A 25,731-nucleotide genomic window follows, 5' to 3' on the forward strand; every position below is an offset into this window, starting at 1 on the left:
ACAAGAAAGACATTGAGGCCCTGGAATGTGTCCAGAGAAGGGCAACAAAACTGGTGAGAGGTCTGGAGGACTAGTGTTAGGAGGAGCAGCTGAGGAAGCTGGGATTATTCAGTCTGGAGAAGAGGAGGCTCAAGGGAGACCTCATCACTCACTACAACTTCCTGAAGGGAGATTGTGATGAGGAGGGGTTTGGCTTCTTCTTCCAGGCAACAAAGAGGACCTGAGGAAACAGCCACAAGTTGTACAAGAGGAGATTTAGATTTGATATAAGGAAAAAAATCTGTCAGAGAGTGGTCAGGCACTGGAATGGCCTGTCCACCATCATCCCTGGCAGTGCTCAAGAGGTGTCTGGATGAGGTGCTACAACAAATGGTTTAGTAGCACAGTGGTAGTAATTGTGATAGGAGATTGGTTGGACTAGATGATCTTGTAGATTCTTTCCAAAATTGTGATTCTGTGATTCTATGATTCTAAGTACTGAAGTTTTCCTTCATGGAAGTGGAAGCCAGGAATTTGATTTCTTTCTTCTCCTCATCCAAAGAGAAACAAATAAATAAGTACATACAAAAGAGAACATAGGGCAGACTGCTTTTTATCACAGAAACACAGAATAACTTAGAATCATAGAATCATAGAATGGCCTGGGTTGAAAAGGACCATAACTATCATCTAGTTTCCATCCTCCTGCTGTTCAGGGATCACAAAGATTGAAACGAATTTTAAAAATCATCTAGTTTCAATCTCCTTGTCATGGGCAGGGTTGCCACTCACCAGACCAGGCTGCCCAGGGCCCCAGCCAACCTGGCCTTGAACATACATAGGGATGGGGCATCCACAGCTTCTCTGGAAAACCTGTTCCAATGTCTCACCACCCTCTGAGTAAAGAATTTCTTCCTAACATCTAACATAAATCTTCACTCTTTTAATTTAAAGGCCATTCTCCCATGTCCTAACACCATCATAATGAGTAAAAAGATTATCTCCCTTCTGTTTATTTGCTCCACTCAACAGTTTGAATTCATAGAATCACAGAATCATAGAATTACTCAGGTTGGAAGGGACCTCAAGGATCATCAAGTCCAACCGCAGCCTAACCATAGTACCCTAACTCTAACAACTCTCTGCTAAATCATAGCTCCGAGCACCACATCCAAATGGTTCTTAAACACATCCAGGGACGGTGACTCAACCACCTCCCTGGAGAGCCTATTCCTATGTTTAACCACCCTTTCTGTAAAGAAGTGTTTCCTAACGTCCGACCTAAACTTACCTTGGTGCAACTTGAGACCATTTCCCCTCGTCTTTCACCTGTCACCAGTGAGAAGAGACCTACCCCGCTCTCACTGTAAGCATCTTTCAGGTATGGGAAGACAGTAATAAGGTCTCCCCTCAGCCGCCTCTTCCCCAGACTAAACAGCCTCAGCTCCCTCAGCCTCTCCTCATAGGGCTGATTTTCCAAGCCCTTCACTAGCCTCGTTGCCCTTCTCTGCACCTGCTCCAGTATGTCCACGTCCCTTCTGTACTGAGGTGCCCAAAACTGAACACAGTACTCGAGGTGAGGCCTCACCAATGCCGAGTACAGGGGCAGGATTACTTCCCTAGTCCTGCTCACCACACCATTCCTCATACAAGCCAGGATGCCATTGGCCTTCTTGGCCACCAGGGCACACTGCTGGCTCATGTTCAGCCAACTGTCCATCAGAACACCAAGGTCCCTTTCCATCAGGCAGCTTTCCAGCTACACCTCCCCAGGCCTGTAGGTTTGCCTGGGGTTGTTATGACCAAAATGCAGGACCCGACACTTGGCCCTATTGAAACTCATGCCGTTAACCTTGGCCCATCGATTCAGTCTGTCCAAGTCCTCTGCAGTGCCCTTCTCCCCTTTGGCAGATCAAAACTCCCTCTCAACTTGGTGTCATCTGCAAACTTACTGAGGGTGCACTCAATCCCCTCATCAAGAATTATTAAGCTGAAGAATTATTAAGCTTTAAGGAATTAAAACTCTCTTCAGGAAAAAAGATTTTTGGTAGACTTTGTGATTAGAATTTCTTTGGGGAGATAAAACAGTTAGGGGAGTAGTTAATATTATTCACTAGAAGGTCTTTGTACAATACTATTGAAGCAGTTATTTTTAATACTGTGAGAAATTTACGTAATTAAAAAAAATGAATAATCAACAAATGTCTCTTCCCTGTCTAACTTCTAGTATGATTTTCAGAGTTTCTCTTGGACTTTACAACTATATAATTATTTTCTATTGTGCAAAACTGATAATTTTTATTTTAGATTGAGCATTCTATTCTTTTTATTATTTTCTTAAATGCAGAATTTAGAGGATTTTTTTTAACTAAATGTAGAAGCTATATCATAGCACTACGTGCAACTTATCTTTGCAAAATTGGACATAAGTAAACATCATGGAAAACAGAATCTGTCATTTGTGTGCTAATATGTTCTTAAGATACATTATTAAGATTTTATTGAAATAAAAGTTGCATTCAATTTCGGAGTTGATAGAAGCTTCAAATTTGTTGGTGTGTTATCAACTGCTATATTACATCAGAGAATTTTGTATCATATCAGGGAATACTGGATTTTCAACAGGACAATAAATATAAATGGAATCTAGAACTTGCACAACTGATATTTATGAAAGTTATTAATAAAATAGACTAATCATGTGAATGATTTTTATATTTTTTCCAGAGTTTAAGTAATGAAAAGGATTTTCGTGGATACTTAGTATGAAACTGAGGCATGGAACAGTAACACCCTGGGCTGTCCTAGTTTTGTGCAATTGTCTTAGGCAAAAAGAGGGAAATGAAGAGTCGTACTTTGTTTCTCTGCATTTTCAAGCTATCTACCACATAAATGAACAACATAATAGATCTATAAGTTCCATGATCTAAGCCAAGCACGTCTAACCCACAGCTTGCATGCCTTACATGGCCCGGGACAGCTAGTAAAGCAGACACACAACACAGCAAGTGTTTAACATTATTACGTGCTTTTATTACGTGCTTTTTAGGAATGTTTTTCATGAGTCAGTTGTGCATAGCTTGAGTATGGGCCACATAGGTGACAGTAGAATGCTTATGGAGGGGAGAACACGGTGCAGTGCTAAGCTTGCCTTTCACAGCCATTTTATACACTCAGTTGAACTGAAAGCTGCATGTATTACATGTTACATGCATTTGTGTCTCTTGACAAGTAAAACACAGTGATTACCAATTCTATTTCAACCTATCTACATGTGTGTGTGCCTGTGAAGACACAATTATTATTATCATTATTATTATTATTATTTTTTTTTTTAAGCAGACTTGTAAGTTTTCTTATTTATAAGGCTGGAGCACCTCTCCTATGAAGGGAATCTGGCTTGTTTAGCTTGGAGAAGAGAAGGCTCTGGGGAGATCTCATTGTGGCCTTCCAGTACTTAAAGGGAGCATACAACAAACAGGAGGAGGAATGGCTGTTTATGAGAGTGGATAGTAATAGGACAAGGGGGAATGGTTTTAAACTGACAGGGGTGGCTTAGGTTAGATATTAGGAGGAAATTTTTTTTTTCACTCAAAGGGTGGTGTCACGCTGGAACAGGTTGCCCAAGGAAGTTCTGGATGCCCCATCCCTGGAGGCATTCAAGGCCAGGCTGAATGTGGCTCTAGGCAGCCTGGTCTAGTGATTGATGACCCTGCCCACAGCAGGAGGGTTGAAACTAGATGATCTTTGTTTTCAACCCATTCAAGGCCATTTTATGATTCTATGATTTAATTCTTAAATTGGACTTCTGTTCTTTTGTAAAATTATTAAATTAGCACTTCCACTGCAGAAAAAATATCCAGAATACCAGTATAGTGCTGACAAATTTTGTAATAGCTCACAAGAAGTATAAAATGATTTTCAATATAGTGTTTTTTGTGGATTTGACTGCTTGTTTAAATGAGTTAAACTTGTGTCTTCAAGGTGAATATGCTATGTTTCAAATCATAACAGTGTTCAAAACAAAACTTAAATAATGCAGCAAGTAAGTTTATGCATCTCTCTAAATGAGAGCAAAATGATAGATGCTGAAGTGCCAACCTTCAAGTTAGGCTCTGTCTGTAGTAAAATGACACAACTGGAGGACAGTTCACAGACAGTACTGTATTAACATGGTTATGTAAGATGGAAAAGTCAATTATAGACCATGTGTCTGCCTTTGCCATTATTTTCCATTTCCTTCTCCCCTTACTACCCTTATTATTATTATTATTAATAATAATAATAATAAATGATGATGATGATGATGATGATGATGATGATAATAATAATAATAATAATAATAATAATAATAATAATAATAATAATAATTTAAGGAAGATGACCAGGTGACCAGTTTAGTACATCATACAAATGCTAGTAAACTTTGGGAACTCTTGAAGAGACCTAAGATATCTGTTCTGTTTTCATTCTAAAAGTCTTTGTTGAAATACTGTCAAAATGATGTTTTATGCCATTCAAAGAGTTCCCCTTTGAAAATGAAAGAAAATGAAAAGCATTCACTTCACTACTTGACATCTTTTAAAGAAGAAATCCATTTGGTGCTGTGGTACCTACGACCTATCCCAGCCAGCAGTTAATACAGACTATTGAACTTATGCTTTCTTGGCTAGCAGTCAAACTTCTTTAGTTGAGGTTCTTTTATGCATACATTCCCTTTGGAGCTAATGGAATAGAGACAACAAGTTTTCTAAAGAAAACCTGTATATGAGAAAATTGCTTAGACATGCACAATCTTTTTTCCAGAAACTGTCAAGGATTTGTATTGATGCTTGATGATATGTTATTAACATGCTTACAGAATTAATTGAAAGGCAGTAGAGCAGTGCTGTTTATACTATTTGTGGTAATATTACCATTACTAATTACATTATATTGTAATACTGATACAAATCAGCTGCTAGCAATGTCAGGATTAGTATGGGATGGTATAACAAGCCAAGTTTTCAGACCTTTTCACATTATCTTGTTGAAAAATATTTGTTATCTTGTTCTTTGAAATGAATAGAACATGTTTGTTATCCAAAATACTGCAAAGACAGTGTGTATTTACTGATCTCTCCTTTCAATTTCCTTTCCAATTTTCTTTCATAAATTAGAAAATTTTCAAAGACAAGAATACCAAGAATACTATTTAAGGAGGTTTTTTTTTTTTTTTTTTTTGAAGGAAGAAGAAGATTTCAGAACATAAAAAGGTATCTTTTAAATAAATATATATATAAAGAGAGAGAGAGAGATGATGGGTGACAATAGGATCAACACCTTTGGCCTGTGCTGGACCTTGTGGAAGCAGGAATGAGCTTCCTGGGAGGACTACAAAGAAGTTGTCTGAGCAGACAGGAATCAGGTTAGGAAAGCTAAAATCCAGATGGAATAAAATCTAGCCAGGGACTAAAGGGGAACAGGAAGAAATTCTATAGATATGTAAGTGATAAAAGGAAGGCCACTTCTGAAGAGTTTCCCTCTCCAGAAGGAAACTTGGGACCTGGTCATGAGGGATAAAGAGAAAGCTGAGGTACTAGATGACTTCTTTGCCTCAGTCTTCACCAGCAAGTGCTCTAGCTGTATCACTCAAATTGCAGAAAGCAAAGGTAAGAACTGGGAGAAGGAAGAAAGGGCCTGCTGTAAGTGAAGATCAGTTTCAAGACCATCTGAAGAACCTAAAATTGCACAAGTCCATGCATGGAATCTGATGAGATCCATCCACGGGTTCTGAGGGAAATAGCAGATAAAGTTGCCAAGCCTCTATCCACCATATTCGAAAGACTATGGAAAACTGGTGAAGTTCCTGCTGACTGGAAAAGGCGAAACATAATCCCCATTTTCAAGAAAGGAAAAAAAGAAGATCCAGGGAACTACAGGCTAGTCTGTCTCACCTCTGCCATGGCAAAATCATGGAGAAGATCCTCCTGAAGGCTTTACTAAGGCACATGGAAAATAAAGATGAGGTGACTGGTGGTAACCAACATGGCTTCACCAAGGGCAAGTCATGCCTGACAAACTTGGTGGCCTTTTATGATGGAGTTACAGCATCAGTGGGTAAAGGAAGAGCAACTGATGCCATCTACCTGGACTTGTTCAAAGCATTTAACATTGTCCCACATGACATCCTGGTTGCCAAATTGAGGATAAGTTGATTTGATGGATAGACCACTGGCTGGTTGGCCACACTCAAAAGAGTTGCAGTCAACCACTCAATATCCAAGTGGAGACTGGTGATGAGTGGTGTTCCTCAGGGATCAGTATTGGAACCGATGCTATTTAACATAACTGTAGGCAGAATGGACAGTGGGATCAGGTGCACCCTCAGCAAGTTTGCAGATGAAACCAAGCTGAGTGGTGTAGTTGACACTCCAGAGGGTAGGGATTCCATGCAGAGGGACCAGGACAGACTTAAGAGATGGGCCCTTGTCAACCTCATGAAGTTGAACAAGGCCAAGTCTTATACCTGGGTTGGACCAATCCCAAGCACAAATACAGATGGTAGAGATGGTGTGTAATATTGTAAGCCTCAGCACAGCTCCTTCTTCACCCTTCTAATATTAACATCAGTGTAAGTACTGGGATAAAATTTGTGACATTCAGACAGAACAGAAAATAAGATGAGGCTTACTAGAAACAAAATTTATGAATAAATGAATAGGAATGTCTTTAACAATGTAGGTTCTTTATGCAAATCTTGACAAAATATTTTTTTTCTTTTCATGACGGAGAGAAGTTACTAACAGAAGGCTCAGTCAATCACTTCCTAATCATTGTAATCAGTCTAATTTCTGAAGTTTCTTTGTGAGCATTGCTTTGTTTCTTTGATATCCTCGTGGTCTTCATTAAGATTACTTCATTGCTGTTCTTTTTGGGGAGATAAATAAACAGATCACAGTAAATTTGACACCATTTTCTTCAGGCTATTAGCAGAAGTTTGCACTTCTTTCCATTGAATGGTAGTAGCAAATAACTGTATCCCTCCTCCTCAAGGAGAAGGCTGTTCATAATTTGTTCACTTCTTAGCAGAGAATTGCTTTGTCACCTGTGTAATTCATTACAAAAATGTCTCAGTCTATATGTTCCTTTCAATTATGGATTCTAGCTTGCAGAAGGAGTTTGGAGGTTACAGGTTTGGAGTCAAAGCATTAAACTAGGAGAAGGAATTAGTACATTGAATCACTGTGCCAGTTTCAAAGCTGAATCACTACTATCTTTGGGATTTCAGTAAAATGTGGGTTTTCATGACTAACAGTCTTCCCACCAGACTAGAACTCTCTTGTAAGGTGTAAAAGATTGTCCTTCACAACATAGTATGATGCCTCTGAGAGAAAGAGAAAGCAAGAGAGAGATGTTATTGCTTTTAAAGAGACTTTTTTTTTTCTTTCTTTCTTTCTTTTTAAGCATACTGCCACTTAGCATTTAGAAATATTTGGAGACAGTGTCAGAAGTGAATGCTTTTTTTGAATGCTTTTCTCCCATGTATATAGTTTGCTAGTGTAATGTTGCTGGTACTGAACCATTCTCTCTCTTGATCTCTCTGGATACTGCAATATTTTGTATAATTGAGCCTTCCATAACCTTCACTGTAAAAGACTCTCACAACCATGAAACATGGTATGTAGTACTTTAGCATCCACTGTTTTCACAGTGGATCCATAAAAGAGATGCACTGCAATGAACAGAGCCAGTCACAGCTGGTCAAGTAGTGGTTTGAATCCTGAATCTTTGACCTTAGTGTTACCAATATGTAGTCCATCTGTGGTTTTTGGTAGATAAATCACATCTTCTTTGAGCTAAATTGAAACAATCAATTTATTACATGTGGGAGTATCTGCATAGGTCTAAATAATACTCATCTGTTTCTCAAGAACCGCACATTATTCTTAGTCTTATATGGTCATGTCTTTGCTCTTAAGATAAGGATGGAAGTTTTCATGGAGAATTTTAGGGAATACTGAAGAAGCAAAAAATCAAAGAAACTTGTTATTTGCAGGGTGAGAATATAATCTTCTATGGATGAACCTGGTTATAAACTGTCATCATTAACAGTCAGCCCAGATCTATTTCAGCCATAAAGAGCTGTACTGAACTACAGACTGGTGAAGGGCCTGGAGCACAAGTCCTACAAAGAAGGAAACTGGGACTGTTTTGTGTGGAGAAGAGAAGGCCTGGGGAGACCTAACTGATCTCTGCAACTCCTTGAAAGGAAGTTGTGGCAAGGTGGTGTTTGGCCTCTTCTCCCAGGTAACAGTGATAGGGCAGGAGGGAATGGCATCAAGCTGTGTCAGGGAAGGTTCAGGTTGGATATTAGGAACAATTTATTCTCTGTAAGAGTGGTCAAATAGAACAGTGGTTGTTCTGGAAACAAGGGTGTGTGCTGTGGAAACAAGGGCATGTCACCTGGGAAGAATACAGGGATGCTGTTCGGACTTGCAGACATGGGATCAGGAAAGCCAAGGTGCAGGCGGAACTGAAGTTGGCAAGGGACATGAAAAACAATAGGAAGACTTTTGACAGGTACATTGGCCAGAAGAGACAGTTCAAAGCAAGTGTAACTCCTTTGGTAAATGTAAAAGGAGAACTTGCTTCAATGGACAAAGAGAAGGTTGAGGTACTGAATGAGTTCTTTGCCTCGGTCTTCACTGCCGACCAGGATTCCAGTACTTCTCACGTCCCTGAGCCTTGCATCCCTAAACCTCTAGATGGGGACCGGGGTGGTAAATCCCCCCCCCCACTGTGAGGACAGAGCAGGTCTGAGACAGCCTCATGAGACTGAATGTGTATAAGTCTATGGGGCCGGATGGCATGCATCCTAGGGTTCTGAAGGACATGGCTGAGGTGGTTGCTGAGCCACTCTCCATCATATTTGAAAAGTTGTGGTTGTGAGGTGAGGTCCCGGATGACTGGAGGAAGGATAACATCACTCTCATTTATAAGAAAGGGAGAGGAGGACCCTGGGAACTACAGGCCGGTGAGTCTCACCTCTCTGCCAGGGAAGATCATGGAACAGATTATCCTGGATGACATGCTTGATCACATGAGGAATGAGTGTGTGATCCGAGACAGCTAGCACAGCTTCACCAGGGGAAGGTCATACTTGACCAATCTGTCGGCCTTCTATGATGGAGTGACAGCATTGGTAGACAAGGGAAAGGGAAAGTCATTTACCTGAACTTGAGCAAGGCCTTTGACATGGTCCCCCACCACATCCTTATCTCCAAATTGGAGGGATGTATATTTAATGGGTGGACCACTCGATGGATAAGAAACTGGTTGAAAGGCCGCAGACGGAGAGTGGTGATCAATGGCTCTATGTCCAGGTGGAGGCCGGTAACAAGTGACGTCCCCCAGGGGTCTGTCTTGGGACCGGTGCTCTTTAACATCTTATCAACATCGATGACAGAATTGAGTGCACCCTCAGCAAGTTTGCTGACGACACCAAGCTGAGTGGTGTGGTTGACACAGTGGAAGGAAGGGATGCCATTCAGAGGGACCTCGACAGGCTGGAAAGGTGGGCCTGGGTGAACCCAATGAGGTTCAACACAGCAAAGTGCAGAGTTTTGCACTTGGGCTGGAGGAATCCCAGGCATCCATACAGACTGGAAAGACCAATTCTTGAGAGCAGCCCTGCAGAGAAGGACCTGGGAGTCTTGATAGATTAAAAGCTTAACATGAGCCAGCAGTGTGCACTTGTGGCTCGGAAGGCCACAAGTATCCTGGGCTCCATCAAAAGAGGGGTGGCCAGCAGGGACAGGGAGGTGATTGTCCCCCTCTACGCCGCTCTTGTGAGGCCCCATCTGGAGTACTGTGTCCAGGTCTGGAGCTCCCAGTACAAGAAAGATAGGGAGCTATTGGAGAGGGTCCAGAGGAGGGCCACGAAGATGATCAGGGGACTGGAGCACCTCCCCTATGAGGACAGGCTGAGGGAGCTGGGCTTACTCAGCCTGGAGAAAAGAAGGCTGTGGGGTGATCTCATTGCAGCCTTTCACTACCTAAAGGCAGCCTAGAAACAGGAGGGGAATCAACTCTTTGAAAGGGTTGATAACTGCAGGACAACAGGAAATGATTTTAAGTTGAGGGAGGAAAGGTTTAGGTTGGATGTCAGGGGGAAATTCTTTACAGAGACAGTGTTGAGGTGCTGGAACAGGCTGCCCAGAGAGGTTGTGGATGCCCCATCCCTGGAAGTGTTCAAGGATAGATTGGATGGGGCCCTGGGCAGCCTGTTCTAGTATTGAATGTGGAGGTTGGTGGCCCTGCCTGTGGCAAAGGGGTTGTAGATTCATGATCCTTGAGGTTCCTTCCAACCTTGACCATTCTGTGATTCTGTGAAATATTGGAATGGGCTCTGATAGGGTCATCATCCCTGTAAGTGTTCAAGAAACATGCAGATGTGGCACTTAGGGACACGGTTTAGTGGGCTTGGTGGTAATGAGTTGACAGTTGGACTTGATGATCTTTGAGGTCTTTTCCAACATTAACGATTCTATGATTCTCTTCTATCGTTCTATTCTTGATTAACTATTGTGTTATGCTGACTTTATGTGTGGATTGCATCTAGATATCTATCTTAAAAATAAGGAAAATATTATATTGAAATTGTATACATTCAGTACCTTACATATGATAGCATTATATACCTGTCAAATGACATAAACAATAAGCAGATGAGAACAATTAATTCTCTTTACAGTGCATAAATTTAACCTATTGTTAGATTTGCATTGTCTTTGCAGTTATTTCCTTTTTACATTTCATTTTATGAGTTACTAATCAAGTAACAGAGATTCCTTTAATAAAGAAGGCAGAGACAGAAGCAGGAAACATAGGCCCATGGAGCAATGGTAACTAAAAAATGTCTCTTACAGAAAAATTTTGATGATTTATCAAGTATTATGTTGCAAACACATAAGCTATATGAGAAATAGACATGCTTTGAAAGTCAAACTATGATTTTGAAGTCTTTTTTTTGCTGTTTCTTCTGGTGGTACAGATTTTTTTTTTTTGTGATATCCAAGACATTGCTCTCACTAGATTTCTGTACTCTGTGTTCATTGCCAACACCAATAGAGGTAGATTTTAGAATAGAATTTAAAAAATGAGTAGTGAAAAATCTGCTTATTTTCTTTGCCTAAAAAAATCTTCATTTCTGTTTCAAAAAACGTAGTTAAATGCTTACCCAAGAAGATAATTGTATGCCTTGTGAAATTTTCAGTTCTAACGCTACTAACGCTAATTACAATTTAACTTTTAAGGTTTTACTTTATCCTTCAGAAAGTAGCTACGCCTATATGGTCTTTTTTTTTTTTTTTTCTTTTTTTCTTTTTTCTTTTTTCTTTCTTTCTTTCCTGAAAACAGGCAGTATTGTTTTTTTCTTTTTTCTCCCAGGAGAAGGAATCATCACCATTAGTATTATTTATTTATATTTTTCTGTGATTTTCCCAGTCTTTCAAATTACAGCATTTAAAAATAAAGGCAAGAGGTAGGCAAAATGCTGAAGTCAATTTAAACAATGCCAGCTGGCAAAGACAAGAATGCAGTGAGTTGGCAAGAACTTATCTGATACTTCTTCAACTGAATGTTTATTACATAGATATTTTGTGTCTGCATATGTATGTGTCAAAGTACAAATCAGCCCATCATCCTAATTTCTCCTTTCTGTTATCTACTGAATCTTTTATTTCTAAACCCCAATTAAAATGTCAGTAGCTCATTATTCTTGAGTTCTTAAAAAATGAAAGCCATAGTAAAGAACTTTCAAAGATATCTTACCAGAAAGGTAAAATCCCGTGTAAGAAACCATGCAGAATTATGTCATTTCCAGATGGTATGCCTCTGCAATATAGCTAGTATATAGGCTCTCTAAATGAGCAATTAAATGTGGAGCTCTCCTGTTTGTTAGTTCTCACTTGCCCCTGTGCCATCTAAGAGTAAGAATTAAGAAATGTGCCATCTGAGATTAAGAATTAAGAAAGGAAATTGTCCCTGCTAAGGCCTATTCATGTTCAACCATAAACTGGTTGGTCTCATAGATTTTCCTTTCTTTTTTACATTGTTCTTAGTACTACCTGATTTGACAAGCTGCATTTTATTTTTATTTCTATGCACAAGCTTCTTATAGTAGTTTTGTATGATAAAATTAAGAATTGTGATGAAGTAATGACACTAATAACTTACAGCCAAAAATATGGCATCTTCTTTTGAAACAACAACTGTATAAGAATTATTGATTTCCTGAAGTGAGTGACCAACAGTCTGAAAATCAATGTGATTTATTAAGGCATCCATGTAAGGACAGTTTTTTATTTTTTTCTTTTAGGCACTGCAAAGTTAGGCATACATTCTGAGTTGTGTAAGGCTACATGGGAAAATATGCTTTGGACTTCAGTATGTTAACTCCTTATTTCCTGCATAAGGATATTGAAAATCTCTTGGTTTTGTCATTAATTTCAGGAAGGCTTGACTGACAAGAAAGCTTATATACACACATTCACTTGCGTAATTCAGATAGCTTAACCTCCACATGTGATGAGCACTAGTATTTTTATAAACTATTTGGAAAGGTGAATAACTGAGAATTTGGTGTTCAGGTAATTGAGGTTCTTCAGAATCAGAATCAGGACTTCAATTGTAAAATGGAGTTAAAATGTTTATGATAATAAAGTACAGCAGCTTTTATTCCTTGGACAAAAGTATGATTTCTGGTATCTCTATTTCTAAATACATGATCTTAACAGAAAAGGAAGAAAAAAAAGAAAAAAAAAAAAGAAAAAAAAAAGAACAATGGAATCTTAAAATGTTTGATTAATGGAAAAAGCTTAGAAAGAGCTAAGTTTGAGGCCTGATCTCAGAGCTTTTAGGCTGGAAAAAATGTCCCATTAATTTTAGTGGGAGTTTTGACTGCACAAGGACTTTCAAGATCACATACTTTCTTGTTCATTAAAGGATAGAAAGTAATTAGAAATAAAGCACAGAAAAGATTTTATGCAGTATTGCTTTTGTCAGCTGAAAAATCCATATTATTGTAGGAGTCTTACACTAATCTCTCTCCCTTTCTCACATAAAATGATGACACAGTAGGTTGTTTTCATTACTTTTAGCAGGTCTTTTTTTATGTCTGTTCCTCTTACTGGGAAAAAACAACTGGCAAGTTTTGTTGTTTTTTTTTTTATAATTTGTTTTCTTATTGTTTGTTTTGTGTGTGTGTTAACTTTCTTTCTGTTCGATTGCAATCTCATCTATGATGATGACTTTGTTATATCCCTTCTCCTCACAAAATGTTTCCCTCAAAATATTCAACTTTTTGTTTCTAAGTTGTCAATGACAGAAGAAATAAAAAGTCTGTTTATTTTGATTGAAAGCTTTGATGATGTCATCACATGAAATAGAGGAAGAGTTGGGGAGATTAAAAGAAAGCTTTTGCAGAAACAAGTCTTGTATATTTGATGATAAGTCATTTTGAATTTTGAACACTTCTTGAGAAAGAAGATATACATACTTAAGACATCTCAAATCCAGGTCTAAAAGTTTAAGGCAGTCATAAGCCATTTAATGAATCATGAGTTCACTCACATTCAGTAATGGGAGAATTTTCTACACTGACTTCATGAAAAAGGGATTCATCTCCTACTGAAACTGGTTGTTTGTTTGTTTTTCTTGCATCAAAACCTTCTTTCTTTCATCTCCCAGCTGTAATTTATTTCAGTGAAGAGCATGGTCCAAATTTAATTCTAGTTGCAGTTGTCACTTGTAAAACTAGAGAGAAGGAGCCACTTTCTTTACCTCTTTCTACTGTCTATTGTAGGAAAGAGAAGCTGTAGAAAGGTGGAGAATCAGGGAAAATATTACTTACCCTGGTCTATTTGCTGGCCATGCAATATGTAATGATCTTAATTATTATGAAACCCAAGATAAAATATGTTTTACTTAGAATCATATAGTCTTTTGAGTTGGAAGGATCCAACTACCCTGCAATGAACAGAGAATCTACAGATAGCTAGGGTTGATCAGAACCTCATCCAGCCTGACTTTGAATGTCTCAGGAATGGAGGGCATCCATCACCTCTCTAGGGAAACTGTTCCAGTGCTACACTACTCTTATGATAAAAAAACAAAAACAAAAACATTTCTTCCATTCAATCTAAATCTCCCCTCTTTCAGTTTGAAACCAATCTCTCTTGTCCTATTACAATAAACATTTCTGTCTGACCCCTTCTTTTTTATAGCCCTTCTTTTGATACTGAAAAGCTACTATCAAGTCTCCCTGAACAGCCCCAACTTTCTCAGCCTGTCCTCATAGGGAAGGTGTATCATCCAATGGACCATGTGGGGAAACAGTTTACTTTCTGGGCTGTGAGGGCACACTGCTGACTCACGCTCAGCTTGCAATCCACCAGTATTCCCAGGTCCTCTTCAGCAGGACTGTGCTCAATCCTTTCATTCCCTAACTTGTACTTATAGTGGGGGTTGCCATGACCCAGATGCAAGATCTCACACTTGGCTTTGTTAAACCTCATGAGGTACTCCTGGGCCCACTGCTTGAGTTTATTTAAGTCTCTCTGGATATCATTCCATCCCTTGTCTGTATGTCAATCGCACCACACAGATTGGTGAGGATTCAATTGAAGATATTAAAGAGCATCAGGCCCAGTACTGACTCCTGAGGGACACCACTTGTCACTGATCTCATCTGAATACTGAGCCATTAACCAACACTCTGTGTGCAATCTCACAATCAGTTTCTCATATATTGAGCAGTCTACCCATCAAATCCATATCTATATCTTTCCAATTTGGAGAGAAGGATATTGTGATGGACCATGTCAAAAGCCTTAATGAAGTCCAAATAGATGACATCTATTCTCTTCTCTTGTCCATCTATGCAGTCATAGAAAAATGTGCTGCTTGGTCAGGGAGGACTTGCCATTGGTGAAGCCGTGCAGATTGTCTCATCTTACTTCCTTCTCTTCCGCATGCCTCAGTATAGTTTCCAGGAGGATCTGTTACTCTTATGTTTCAGCAGTCTTTTTTGGAAAGCAGTCATGTAGAAAAAAGGCCTCATATTTAATGACACCACATATTTGTCATTTCAGTTGGCAGTTTTTCTATGAATAGTATTTGATTTCTGTTCATTCTTGTTTCATTTTGATGGCCTAGATAAGCTTTCAACTAACTACCTAAGGGAATGGGGAAAATATTCATTATTTGTTGTTATCGAAATTATTCTTGTGATTCCTTTCCAATTATTTTTGGTAAAAACAATGCTTACTATTTCTGTAAAGGTGACTAATTTATGTAGAGGTGACATTCTAACAAGTAATAAAATATTTGATATTATGGCACACAGTCTGCCTTCAGAAATTCATCACTCTATCAAAGTGGATGGAACTGTGCAATAAACACTCCAAGAAGAAAGCTTGTTCCACAGGGACCCTCTCTCTGCTTTTTTACCAATTTATTTCTGTTGCCTTTGGGTGAATTGCACTTCATTTGTACTCATGTAAATGAGGAAAACAATCACATGTAAAGTACCAGAGGAGGCATAGGAAGATTTTAAAATGAAACATTCTCTGTGGCTTTTACCTTTTTCTTAAGCTATATTCACTGATCTCCATGGATTGTATAAGTGCCTTTAGATTCAGTGTGTAAGACAAAATAAAATTTCTGCTCGCATAACATTTTATTTTAAGTAAAATTTTAGATGGCAAAGAAGGGATCTTCTGAAGTCGATTGGAAATATAACTTCAGATATCAGAGGAGCGTATTTTTGGTAGATATAAATACTTAAGATGACTTTCTACTTTCAAGGGGAGTTACTGAAAAAGCTTTTAGAACTGTGATATAATTCTCCAAGAACACAGAACTTGTGTGAAATATCTGAGGTATCTGTTGGGAGTACTTTGGAAGAGACATGTATTTTCTGCTGCAACTAAAAGCACTATTTGATGTAAAGTTTTCTGAGGATTTTGTTCACTATATGATGGCAAAGGAGTGGATAAACAATTCTGTACAGAATAATAATATCCTTTCTGAATAGGGTGCACTGAAGACTTGTTTGCAATTTGGGCTTTTTGCTCTACAAAGAATAGATTTGAAATTGTCCAACTTTCCAGATACATTACTCTTAATTTAACATTCTCTCTCTGGGAAGCATTCTTTTCTCCAATAAGACAGAACAGTAAAAAGGGCTGGTACTGCCTTGGTACTTTTTCAGTATTCAATTCATTTCAAATACATGTGCTTTTCTGGCTTAAATTGTTCAGAATTACTGTGGTTCTGTTTGTTTGTTAAGGTAGATAAGCAATTCAATTCCTATTGGAATATGCAGTTTTGAAGGTTCTTCAAACTTGGTAACCTACTGAACTTTCCTTCCACAATTATCTTATAGTCACACACGTATATAGACACTCTGATTCAAGTCCTGGAAGACATGATATTTTAGGGTGTCTGAGAACTCTGAGGGAACCTGAAGTACATAGTGCTATTTATATTCAGCAGTTAGTAACAGCGAATGAACATCCATTAATGCTCCCACATTGAACGCATTTAATTGTAGTTTTAAAGATCTGCTGTTTTTGCTTTTTAGAGTCTCAGCGTTGATGAGCAATATCTTAATAAAAAGCTTAATAGAGCATTAAATTAAAAAAGAAATCTTCTTATTATGAGACAGCTATTTCAGTTGGTAGTTCACTACACAGAACAAAAAAATATATATATCCTACTCTGGCATCTGAAAATCTGTTGGCTGGTGCAACAACATATTACACAGTCAGCCTTCAGAAACCAAACTGATGTTTAACATAGCACTTTAATGATACAATGCATATGTTTGGTAACACCAAGCTATGGCATCTGAATTTTTTGAATTTTTTGAATAAAAAGATATTTATCTTCCTTCAAGAGAAACTTGCTCACATTTTGCTTTATGTATGACCGATATTGGGCTGTTGGGGAGGTGGGCTATCTGAAGATCTGTAGTAAGAATGACACACCTTTTTATTTAAATATTATTGCTTTTTAGGCACTGAAATTTGGAGATATGCCGAAGTACTTGTGGGAGATTTGGGTACCTGACAAACCATGGGTGGTAAGATACCAGATCCACTGAAATAAAATAAGCATTTAACTTTCAGTTAGGTACTTTGGGCTCTGCTGTCACTGAATTCAATGGGCAAAACTCCTGCAGGATTTAAAGCACACTGCTGCAACTTTATTCAAGCACATATCCTCTTTTTTTCAATACTTTCACACTGGTTTGAGGTTGAAGTAAAGCTTAGAGTGAACAAGAGCTACCATCTAAGGGAAATGGGGAATTGCTCACCTGAAGGTTGTAATACGATATTTTTTTCTTATTTTTATGAAGACAAACTCTTGCCATCAGAACAAATCACAGTTCACAGGTGGGCCTACCAAATAGTACCATTCTCCAGCAATTTTCGTTGTTAGTTTTGTATAACGCTCTGGACTCCAACCTAGTAGTAAGCCAAGGAAAATAACAGTCTCCTTTGAAGCACCATGTGGGCTTCTCTGAAAATGAGTCCAGCAGATGCTGGCTGTTGTTCACTTTCAGGGTCAGTAATCAGAGAAGAACCAGGGTTCAGTGTTCTGATTTCTAAAGCTCTGGAATAAGAGGAGCTATGGTCTATTTAGATTCACAGTTTTTTCTCTGTGCAGAACACCAGTCTAATCCATCAGCTTCCATGATCCTTCTTAAATAATAATAATAATAACAACAATAATGTGTATGCGTGTGTGTGTCTCCTTATTTTATTTGTTTCATTTGAGAAATAAAGTACAGTAGAATCTGAATAGAGCTTTCAGGATCTCTTCATTGTCTGAGCTTTTTGAAGAGAGACTGTCTATATTACAAAATGCTATGAGGAAGTTCAGAACTATGATGTCTTTTGAAATTTAAAAATAATAACTGCAATCTGAATTTGGTTGCATCTTATGATACTTTTAATTAATTACATTTAAATTTATTTACATTTGTTCAAACTGAAAGCTTACAGTAAGTTTCTTCCTCCATCATTTAGTCCTCTTTCACCAAAACTAACCATTCTATGGTAGCTGCTTTAAACTACATCTGAGAAAGAAAATTTCCTAGAAAATGACAAGTTTCTAGTGACAGACATTCAACTTAAAATTATATCTCCTTGCTACAGAATACTTGGCTTTTTAGCCTTAATAGACTTTTTCCCCCCTCCTCCCCCTCGGTATAGACATTTCACAGATAGGAGAATTGCTTTCATTTCCTACTGTAAAATATTCTGAATGAGCTTTTTTGAATTTCAGTAAGTGTACTATATAATACAGACATCTGGATATTGAACATATTTCTTCTCTCTGATTATAAGGAATGCTGTTTTTATATATTAGTTCAGTGAAAGTTGAAGGAAGTATTGAAGGAAAAAAAAAAGTAATCATATGCAAGACAAAGTAATTTAAAATGAGCACACTAATAAGTGGGATTAGGCTTGAACTACTAGAAATGTAGGTACCTATGCATAAGTAGCTATACTTAAATTCCTATTTAAAATAATGGAAAATGGATACCTAGTTAGACCATTCTGAAGTACATAAATTGCTCTGAAGGTAATACCTCCTATTTATTTCCATGGAAACTACTACAGATGCAAAGAACACAATAACACTATTTAACAGAAGGAATTATCAGCTGCAAAACTATAATTGTCAACATATTCATTGCCATTGGCTGTGCACTTTTGCCAGAAATGAGCAAGAGCCTACATGCTGCCCTCATAAAAATCTGAATCACTGTCACCACCCATCACCTCACTATTTGGTTACCATAAAAGTTCAGCAATTACGATTATCAGTGGCTGCTATTTTTTTCTGCGTGGAACAATTCAATGACACATCTTTGCTTCATGTGTGTTACCATGTCACCTTGTCAGTCTGCTCTTTTTTTTTTTTTTATGCCATTTTGCCAGTCTGCCCTTCTGCTGCTATCTGTTGGACAGTAATAAAATGTAATGATTGGAATAATCGACCTCTACTGTCCTACTACCAAGTCCTCTGCCTCTGATGTCTTGTGAGCCTACATTATACAATAGGAGACATTCAGTCAATGGAATATCGAATGGAACTAAACATGCATCTTAGCCTCTAGCTCTGTTTTTTGATGCCTTATGGGTACAAGTTTGTACTGTTTTAGAAGCTGTGACTTCTAATACTTGATTTCAGTGGATATTAATTACAAAATATAGTCCCAACGTATAGTCTTATATCAAACAGCAAGATCAATATTTATCACATTTTATGAGAGGAAAGATAGTTCTATACATTACCTTTTAAAAGCTGGTCTTTCAAGAGTTACAGCTGTCAGGAAAATCATTTTAATGGAAATTGGTTGTTAATTTATTGAAAATAATTTCTAAAGTCATTCAAGTAGGAAGAAATTTCCAAAGTTTTAAGCTAATTTCTGGAAGATTTTACATCTTCTGAATTCATGCTCCTCATCAGACAAATCTTTTCAGTTAGATTTAGTATATAGAGTTAAACAAAAGAGTAAACTATTTCCCATGCTTGTTGTATTGTTTTGTTTTTGCTTTGGTGTTTTTTGTTGTTGTTGTTTGTTTGTTTAATATATATATGTGATTCTCTTTGCTCTGTTTGATGAAATTTAGGCTGGAATTTTTATGTTTTTTTTTTAATTTTATCTTCATGCATTTTTATGGATTATTATTTTCATGCATTTATTATGTATTTTTATTTTTTTATGGCACCAGGTTTGGTTTCATTCCCACCAATGTAAATATTCAGCTTTGAAAAATATTTTCAACTACTTGATTTATAGAAATCACTTAATTTTTTTTTTATTTTTATTATTTTTTTTTTTTTTCAGTTTTCATATGTCATCATACTCTGAGAAATAGCAAAATAGTGTTGATGGTCCATAGAATGAATGAAAACTAATCATTTTTTTAATGTACTATTGAGAATGAATAAAGATGTTTTTATTATTATTTATATTTTAATGGTTGAATTACCTGTGAGTTCTTTCTTTGCTCATGCAAACAGCAAATACATAGTCTCTTTCTGAAGGCTTATTGGCAAAGCACATTCTCAAGTAACTTAGTTTGTAACAGAATGAAAAAAAAAAAAAAAAAAAAAAAAGAAACGAAGAACAGCAACAAAAACCCTCCTAAAACAAGTTTCACACCCCATGGATTTTCTGTTTTTTTGAAGTTAGATTTTAGTATTTGCTTTTAATGGTACTTGGTAGCTGGGCCCAAACACTAGATGCAGAAGTTTTTAGGTAATAGTATGGTATACCTGTTTATCAGCAGTTCAGATGCCATGATTTTGTGGATCCACTAGTATGGAGTGGGATGGAAATAAGAACGAAAACACGGCACTCAGTGATGAGTAATCTAAAATTTACTTAGCATGTGAGACAAATTTTACCAGATAGATAGAAATTTCACTTCTATGAAATCTATTCTACAGCACACATACATGACCACACATTCTTCCATTCTAGTTCAGATCAACATGCAGGACCAGGACACTGATTCCAACTATGCAGCATGTCTGGGTCATGATTGGCAGCTGGAGCCCTGCATGCAGCAGCTCATGCTCAGACTTTTTTATGATGATGGATATCCATGGATGTGTTTACCAATGAGTGGTTATTATCTTAAATGTATGTTGCTTTCTAAATCATGTTGGCATAAGCGACAAACTAAGCTAGTGAACCATGCAGTCTTGTCTCTTTATTTACGTATCCTCAGGCCAGTTTCCTTGGTATAATCCATATGTAAAGCCAACTAGCAGTTGTCACTGAGGGCTCTATCACTCTCTAGTCTCCCACCCCAAATGTGTAACAGCAGTGTGAAGTCAGGAACAATTTCAGCATGGAGTACAGCTATGGCTGCTTTGTCTTTAAGCTCATAGTGGGTTAATTTAGTTATTTGTAGGGGGGCAGATGTAGTCATGGTAGCATTTATGTGATCAGTGCTTTTGAGTAGACTCTACCTCATGAGCTGTAATTAAACTGGTCCCTTCTACGAATGTAATGATCCATTCCTTTGGGGAAGAAAAGTCCCTCCCCATATGCATCTGAGAGTTTGCATCCATACAGGGAAAAAACAAAAAATGCATGGAGTAGTCAAAAGCAAAAGGAAGGGGTAGACTTGAGATGGACAGATGGAGTGCATGATGTTCATGACTGAGCTTGTCCTAAAGTTCTTTGAGAGATCAAAGAGATACTGAACTGTCAATAATGAGATAAGTTAAAGAATAAAATCTGTGTGTACTCAGGTATCTCATTTGAATACGTTCCTTGTAAATTGCATGGTTTCCAATCATTAGATTGTGTAGGAACTATTCTACATAAAAAGTTTCTTAAGTTGTATATTTTTCTCAACTGTTCAGGCTAGACGATAATAATTGATTGAGTCAGGATTCTGAGAATTTTGAATGCTCTATATATTTTATTTTTGGAATCTTCATATGTAGATATTGTTATTAACGTGGAAGAAGCTTTCACAGTTTGTATTTTGTTCTGGCCATAACTTTCAATGCCTATTAGTGACTAAAAGAAGAGTCTTAACTTGGTGTAATTCAGAGATGTTGGACTAACACTGATCTTACTTGTAATTGGGTTTTATTTTGATCTTGTTTTCAAAAGTAAGTTGCTTTTTTAATTCAGAATCATTTAAATAAATTAAAATAAATACTCGTCTACTAAGGACTATTTTTCTGTCTCAAATGTAGTTTTAGTAAAACTGACAGGTATTTCTATAAAGGCTTACATTTGTATTTTGACTTCATTTCTCCCTAATTAGTAGTGTGCAATGTACCATTCTGATTTTTCTTTCACCCTCTTGGTGCCTGCGCCTCCCTATAGGTATCCCAGCTGTTTTCTTTTCTTTCTGTAATTGAAATTAAACTTGTTGCAGCCTGTAATTGTTAGTGAGTCTAACTATCTAATGTCTTCTGCGAGACAGATGTACTGCAGAAGCAGATGAAGTGCCATATGGAAAACAAAGCGCCCTACTGGGGTAAAGATAGATCTGTTCTTCTTTTGTTATATGATATTCTAATACTTTGATCAACGGGATCCTGTATGTTTTAGAAAGTTAGGAGTGTGATATGTGTAGAAAAAATGATAAATATGGTATAGTAATTAACATGGTTAGGCCATGTCTGTCTGTTGTCTTAAACAACTGTACATCCAGACTGCTCATACATATTCATATTAACATTGTGGCACTGTGACATGGTTTAGAGATGGGACTCTATATACTAGGTTGATGGTTTGGCTTGATGATCTTGAAGGCTTTTTCCATTTTTTTGAATGATTCAATTATCCTATGATTCTATATTATCCTCCTTGTCTGTGCTTTTCTCTTGTGATGTTAACGAGTCCTATTCCAAAGTCTGAACAGTGTTATAACAAGTCTAATGCCTCCCATGAGAATGTAAATTTAGATTTTATCTCTCATCCTTGTTTTAGCATCTAGTGAAAATCATAATCTTTTATAAAGAGTGTATCTTTTTGTCTCCGGGTGAAGGCATTCCCTACAAATCTGCTTTGGAAGCAGGACGCTGCTGTCAGTATTTAAATATATGACAGTTTTACTTTTTATTAAACTATGTAATGCTTTGAATCAGAGAATCGTAGAGTCATAGCACGTTTTGGGTTGAAGGGACCTTAAAGATCATCTGGTTCCAGCCCCAGTGCCCTGGACAGTGTTGCCAGCCTGTTCCTTAAAGCCCCATCCAACCTTGCCTTGAATGCCTCCAGAGATGAGGCATCCACAGCATCTGCGGACAATCTGTTCCACTCGCTCATCACTTCTGAGTAAAGAATTTCCTTTTAAGTAAAGAATTTCTCCCTAAATATATAAAATAAGATGTTCTTTTTGCTTATATCTGTCTCTCCATAAATATAGAAGACATCATTAGTCATGAATTATTAATTGTAAGTAATATTTAAATATTTTAAAATATGTGGGTTTTTATCTGTTACACATCTACTCTAGTTCCTACATTAAAAAGACTATGTAGTTTAAATAACTCTCTTCTACCTCTAGCTTCTTTTCATGACAAAATATACAGTAATTAAATACAGGACTAAAGGGAAGTTATAGGTTAATAACTTGGCTGCTGAATTTCTTGAGATATTTTTGAGGCATGTTTTCCTAACAGAAATAATGTAGTAGTCTCCTATGTGGATTTTTTCATATCTGATTTTGAAAGGAGCCTCATATGTTCCTTCCAGTGCTACTAACAGCAAGAGGTCATCAGTACATCTGAATCAGGCAGACTTAAGGTTTTGAGCAATTGCATCTGTAACTAAGAGTGAAGACCTAGTTTGAAGTCAAATATCACACTTATTCTGCACTGTTCCTTACTCTAAGAATGGTTATACCCTGTGTAAAGTTCAGCAAAATTTCTCCTGGGGTAGCAAAGTTCCTTTAGGTGAATCTATACAAATATTAGCTTTCTGGTGAATACTTATGAAGAGATTTGGAGGAAAGCTAGTAATTCACTAACTCTTCAGATTATTCCTTGTTTCTCAGGGATCTGAGGAAAAATAGAGGTGGGATTACTTTACACTGTTCACAATCACAGTGGAGATTACTCTAATCAAATATGTATCCATCATGGAGGGGAGGAAGAGCTCAGTAATCAAATAGTCTTAATTTAAATGTCCTAACTACAATTAGAAGAAACATCCTTCTACCAAATTTTGTTGTGATTTTCCAATCTGTGTTCTGAAAATATCCTTGAGGATTTCCACTCTGCAGGGAGAAAGCAAAATATGGCTTCGAATCAAGTTTCTTGATATTTTTTTCTCTTTCTGAAAAGTGACTCGGCAATTTCATTACAGGTGAGTGTGGGGCTGTCAGTTGTATTCTGCCAACAGATTAGCTTCTAACTCTATCACCCCTTATCCTGAAAAAACAATCTGAACCAATTAACTGTACATGTCTGACTGACTTTAATGGAACTAATACAAGTGACAGAAGGGGCAGAGGTTTTTTTATCATTATTTTATTATTTTTATTTTTTATTTTTTCCTAACATCTCCTGACTTATTTGTGTGTATGTGTAAAAGATCAATCTCATATTGTGCAAAGTAGTACAATCTTTTTATTGTTATTACAGTATCACCTTATTTGATGCTATCTCATTCAGTTTATTTATCTGATAATATTTTTAATAGTATTATCGGAGTACTTTAGGCAGTCAGAAATTGAACTTATATAAAAATGTGTAATGTTTAAGATTAACTTTGATAAATTATACAGAAAAAAAAATATTATCCACTTAAAATTTAAGAATGAAAATTCTAAATGTATTAAGTCTAGGCATGTTGAAAGGACCTTCAGAGGTCATTTGCTGCAGTGCTCTAATCAGAGAGCTAATTTAGATGAGGTTGTTCAAGGCCTTGCTAAGGTTAAGTTTTGAATATCTCTAAGGATATCTCCAAGGCTTGCCACAGTCTTGCTACGTTCCCTGTTCCCTAGTTTGATCACTTTTGTGAAAAACTCTTCCTTCATACCAACTTCCTTGTATCAACTTTTTTGCTTTTCAGTCTATCACTGTGCACCAGCAAGAAGTGCATTGTTTTATACTCTTCCTGTCCTCCTATAATCATCTGAAAGTGCAATTAGATCTCCCCTCAATATTCTCAGGATAAAGCACATGAAACTCTTGTAGCCCCTCTTTATATGCTTCAGTTTCCAACCAGCTTTGTGACACTTTTTTCAACTCACTCCCAAGCATTCCTCTTGCACTGAAGAACCCCAAACTGGATGCATTACTCCACATGCAGTCTCTCAAAGCTGACCACAATGGAAGAGTTACCTTCTTGAGCTTCTTGGCTACATTTTTACTGATGAAGACTGGTAAATGATTGGTTCTCATCACTCAAGGACACGCTGCTGACTCATGCTGAGCTTCTTGTCCAGAGGAACCAACATGTCTTTTACTTGTTTCTACCCAGTTGGCCCCCGGCATGCATTATTTCATGAAGTTTTTCCCTTCCCAAGACAGGACTCTATGCCATTGCTGAATTTTATTAATGTCAAAGTTTAACTTTTGTAGTATCCACATGTACTGCAGTCCAATCTCCTCTTTATGCCTGGATGTGGCATTCAGGGGAATTTGCTGAGTAGCAAGACTAAGCTGACTGGCCTTCATTTGCCCAGATTCTCCTGCTCGTTCTCCTTGAAAATGGACCATGAGGCACTAGACCAGGTTGTTCAAATCCCCATCTAGCCTGGCCGTGAATGCCTCCAGGGAAAGGGCATCCACAGCCTTTCTGGACAACCTGGTCTAGTGCCTCACCACCATCACAGAAAATAATTTCTTCCTAATATCTAGTCTAAATCCTAGCTTTTGCAGTTTAAAGTGATTTCTCATCATTCTGTTGCTACATGCCCTTATAAAAAGTTCCTCCCCAGATTTCTGTAGGCTTCAGATATTGGAAGGCTGCTATAAGGTCCCCCAGAGCCTTCTCTTCTCCAGATAGAAGAGCTCCAACTGTCTCAGCCTGTCCCTGTGGGGGAGGTGCTCAAGATCTGAAGAAGAAAATATGCAGACTGTAATAATTTATTTTAATTTGAAACGATAATGACTGCAGTGCTTCTAAACCAATGTCTACTATTTAAAATTTAAAAAAAAAACAATATGCATAAACCTGAGAAGGTAATTGTATGATACTTGTACCTA

General features: G+C 37.4%; 1 protein-coding gene across 8 annotated transcripts in view; it reads left to right on the forward strand.

Annotated features, from left to right (window-relative positions):
- PCDH9 (protocadherin 9) overlaps positions 1–25,731 on the forward strand; it is a 719,118-nt gene that overhangs the window by 309,661 nt on the left and 383,726 nt on the right. For 5 of the 8 annotated variants that reach the window (XM_085215762.1, XM_085215765.1, XM_085215767.1 and 2 more), the window contains exon 3: positions 17,042–17,107. The exons of the other annotated variants lie outside the window; for them this stretch is intronic. In XM_085215762.1, the coding sequence (XP_085071888.1) occupies positions 17,042–17,107 (66 nt within the window). The remainder of the gene's footprint in view (positions 1–17,041; positions 17,108–25,731) is intronic. 8 annotated transcript variants of the gene reach the window in all.

Source organism: Meleagris gallopavo, chromosome 1 (genome assembly GCF_905368555.1).
Source record: "Meleagris gallopavo chromosome 1, MGAL_WU_HG_1.1, whole genome shotgun sequence".
Taxonomy (NCBI): domain Eukaryota; kingdom Metazoa; phylum Chordata; class Aves; order Galliformes; family Phasianidae; genus Meleagris; species Meleagris gallopavo.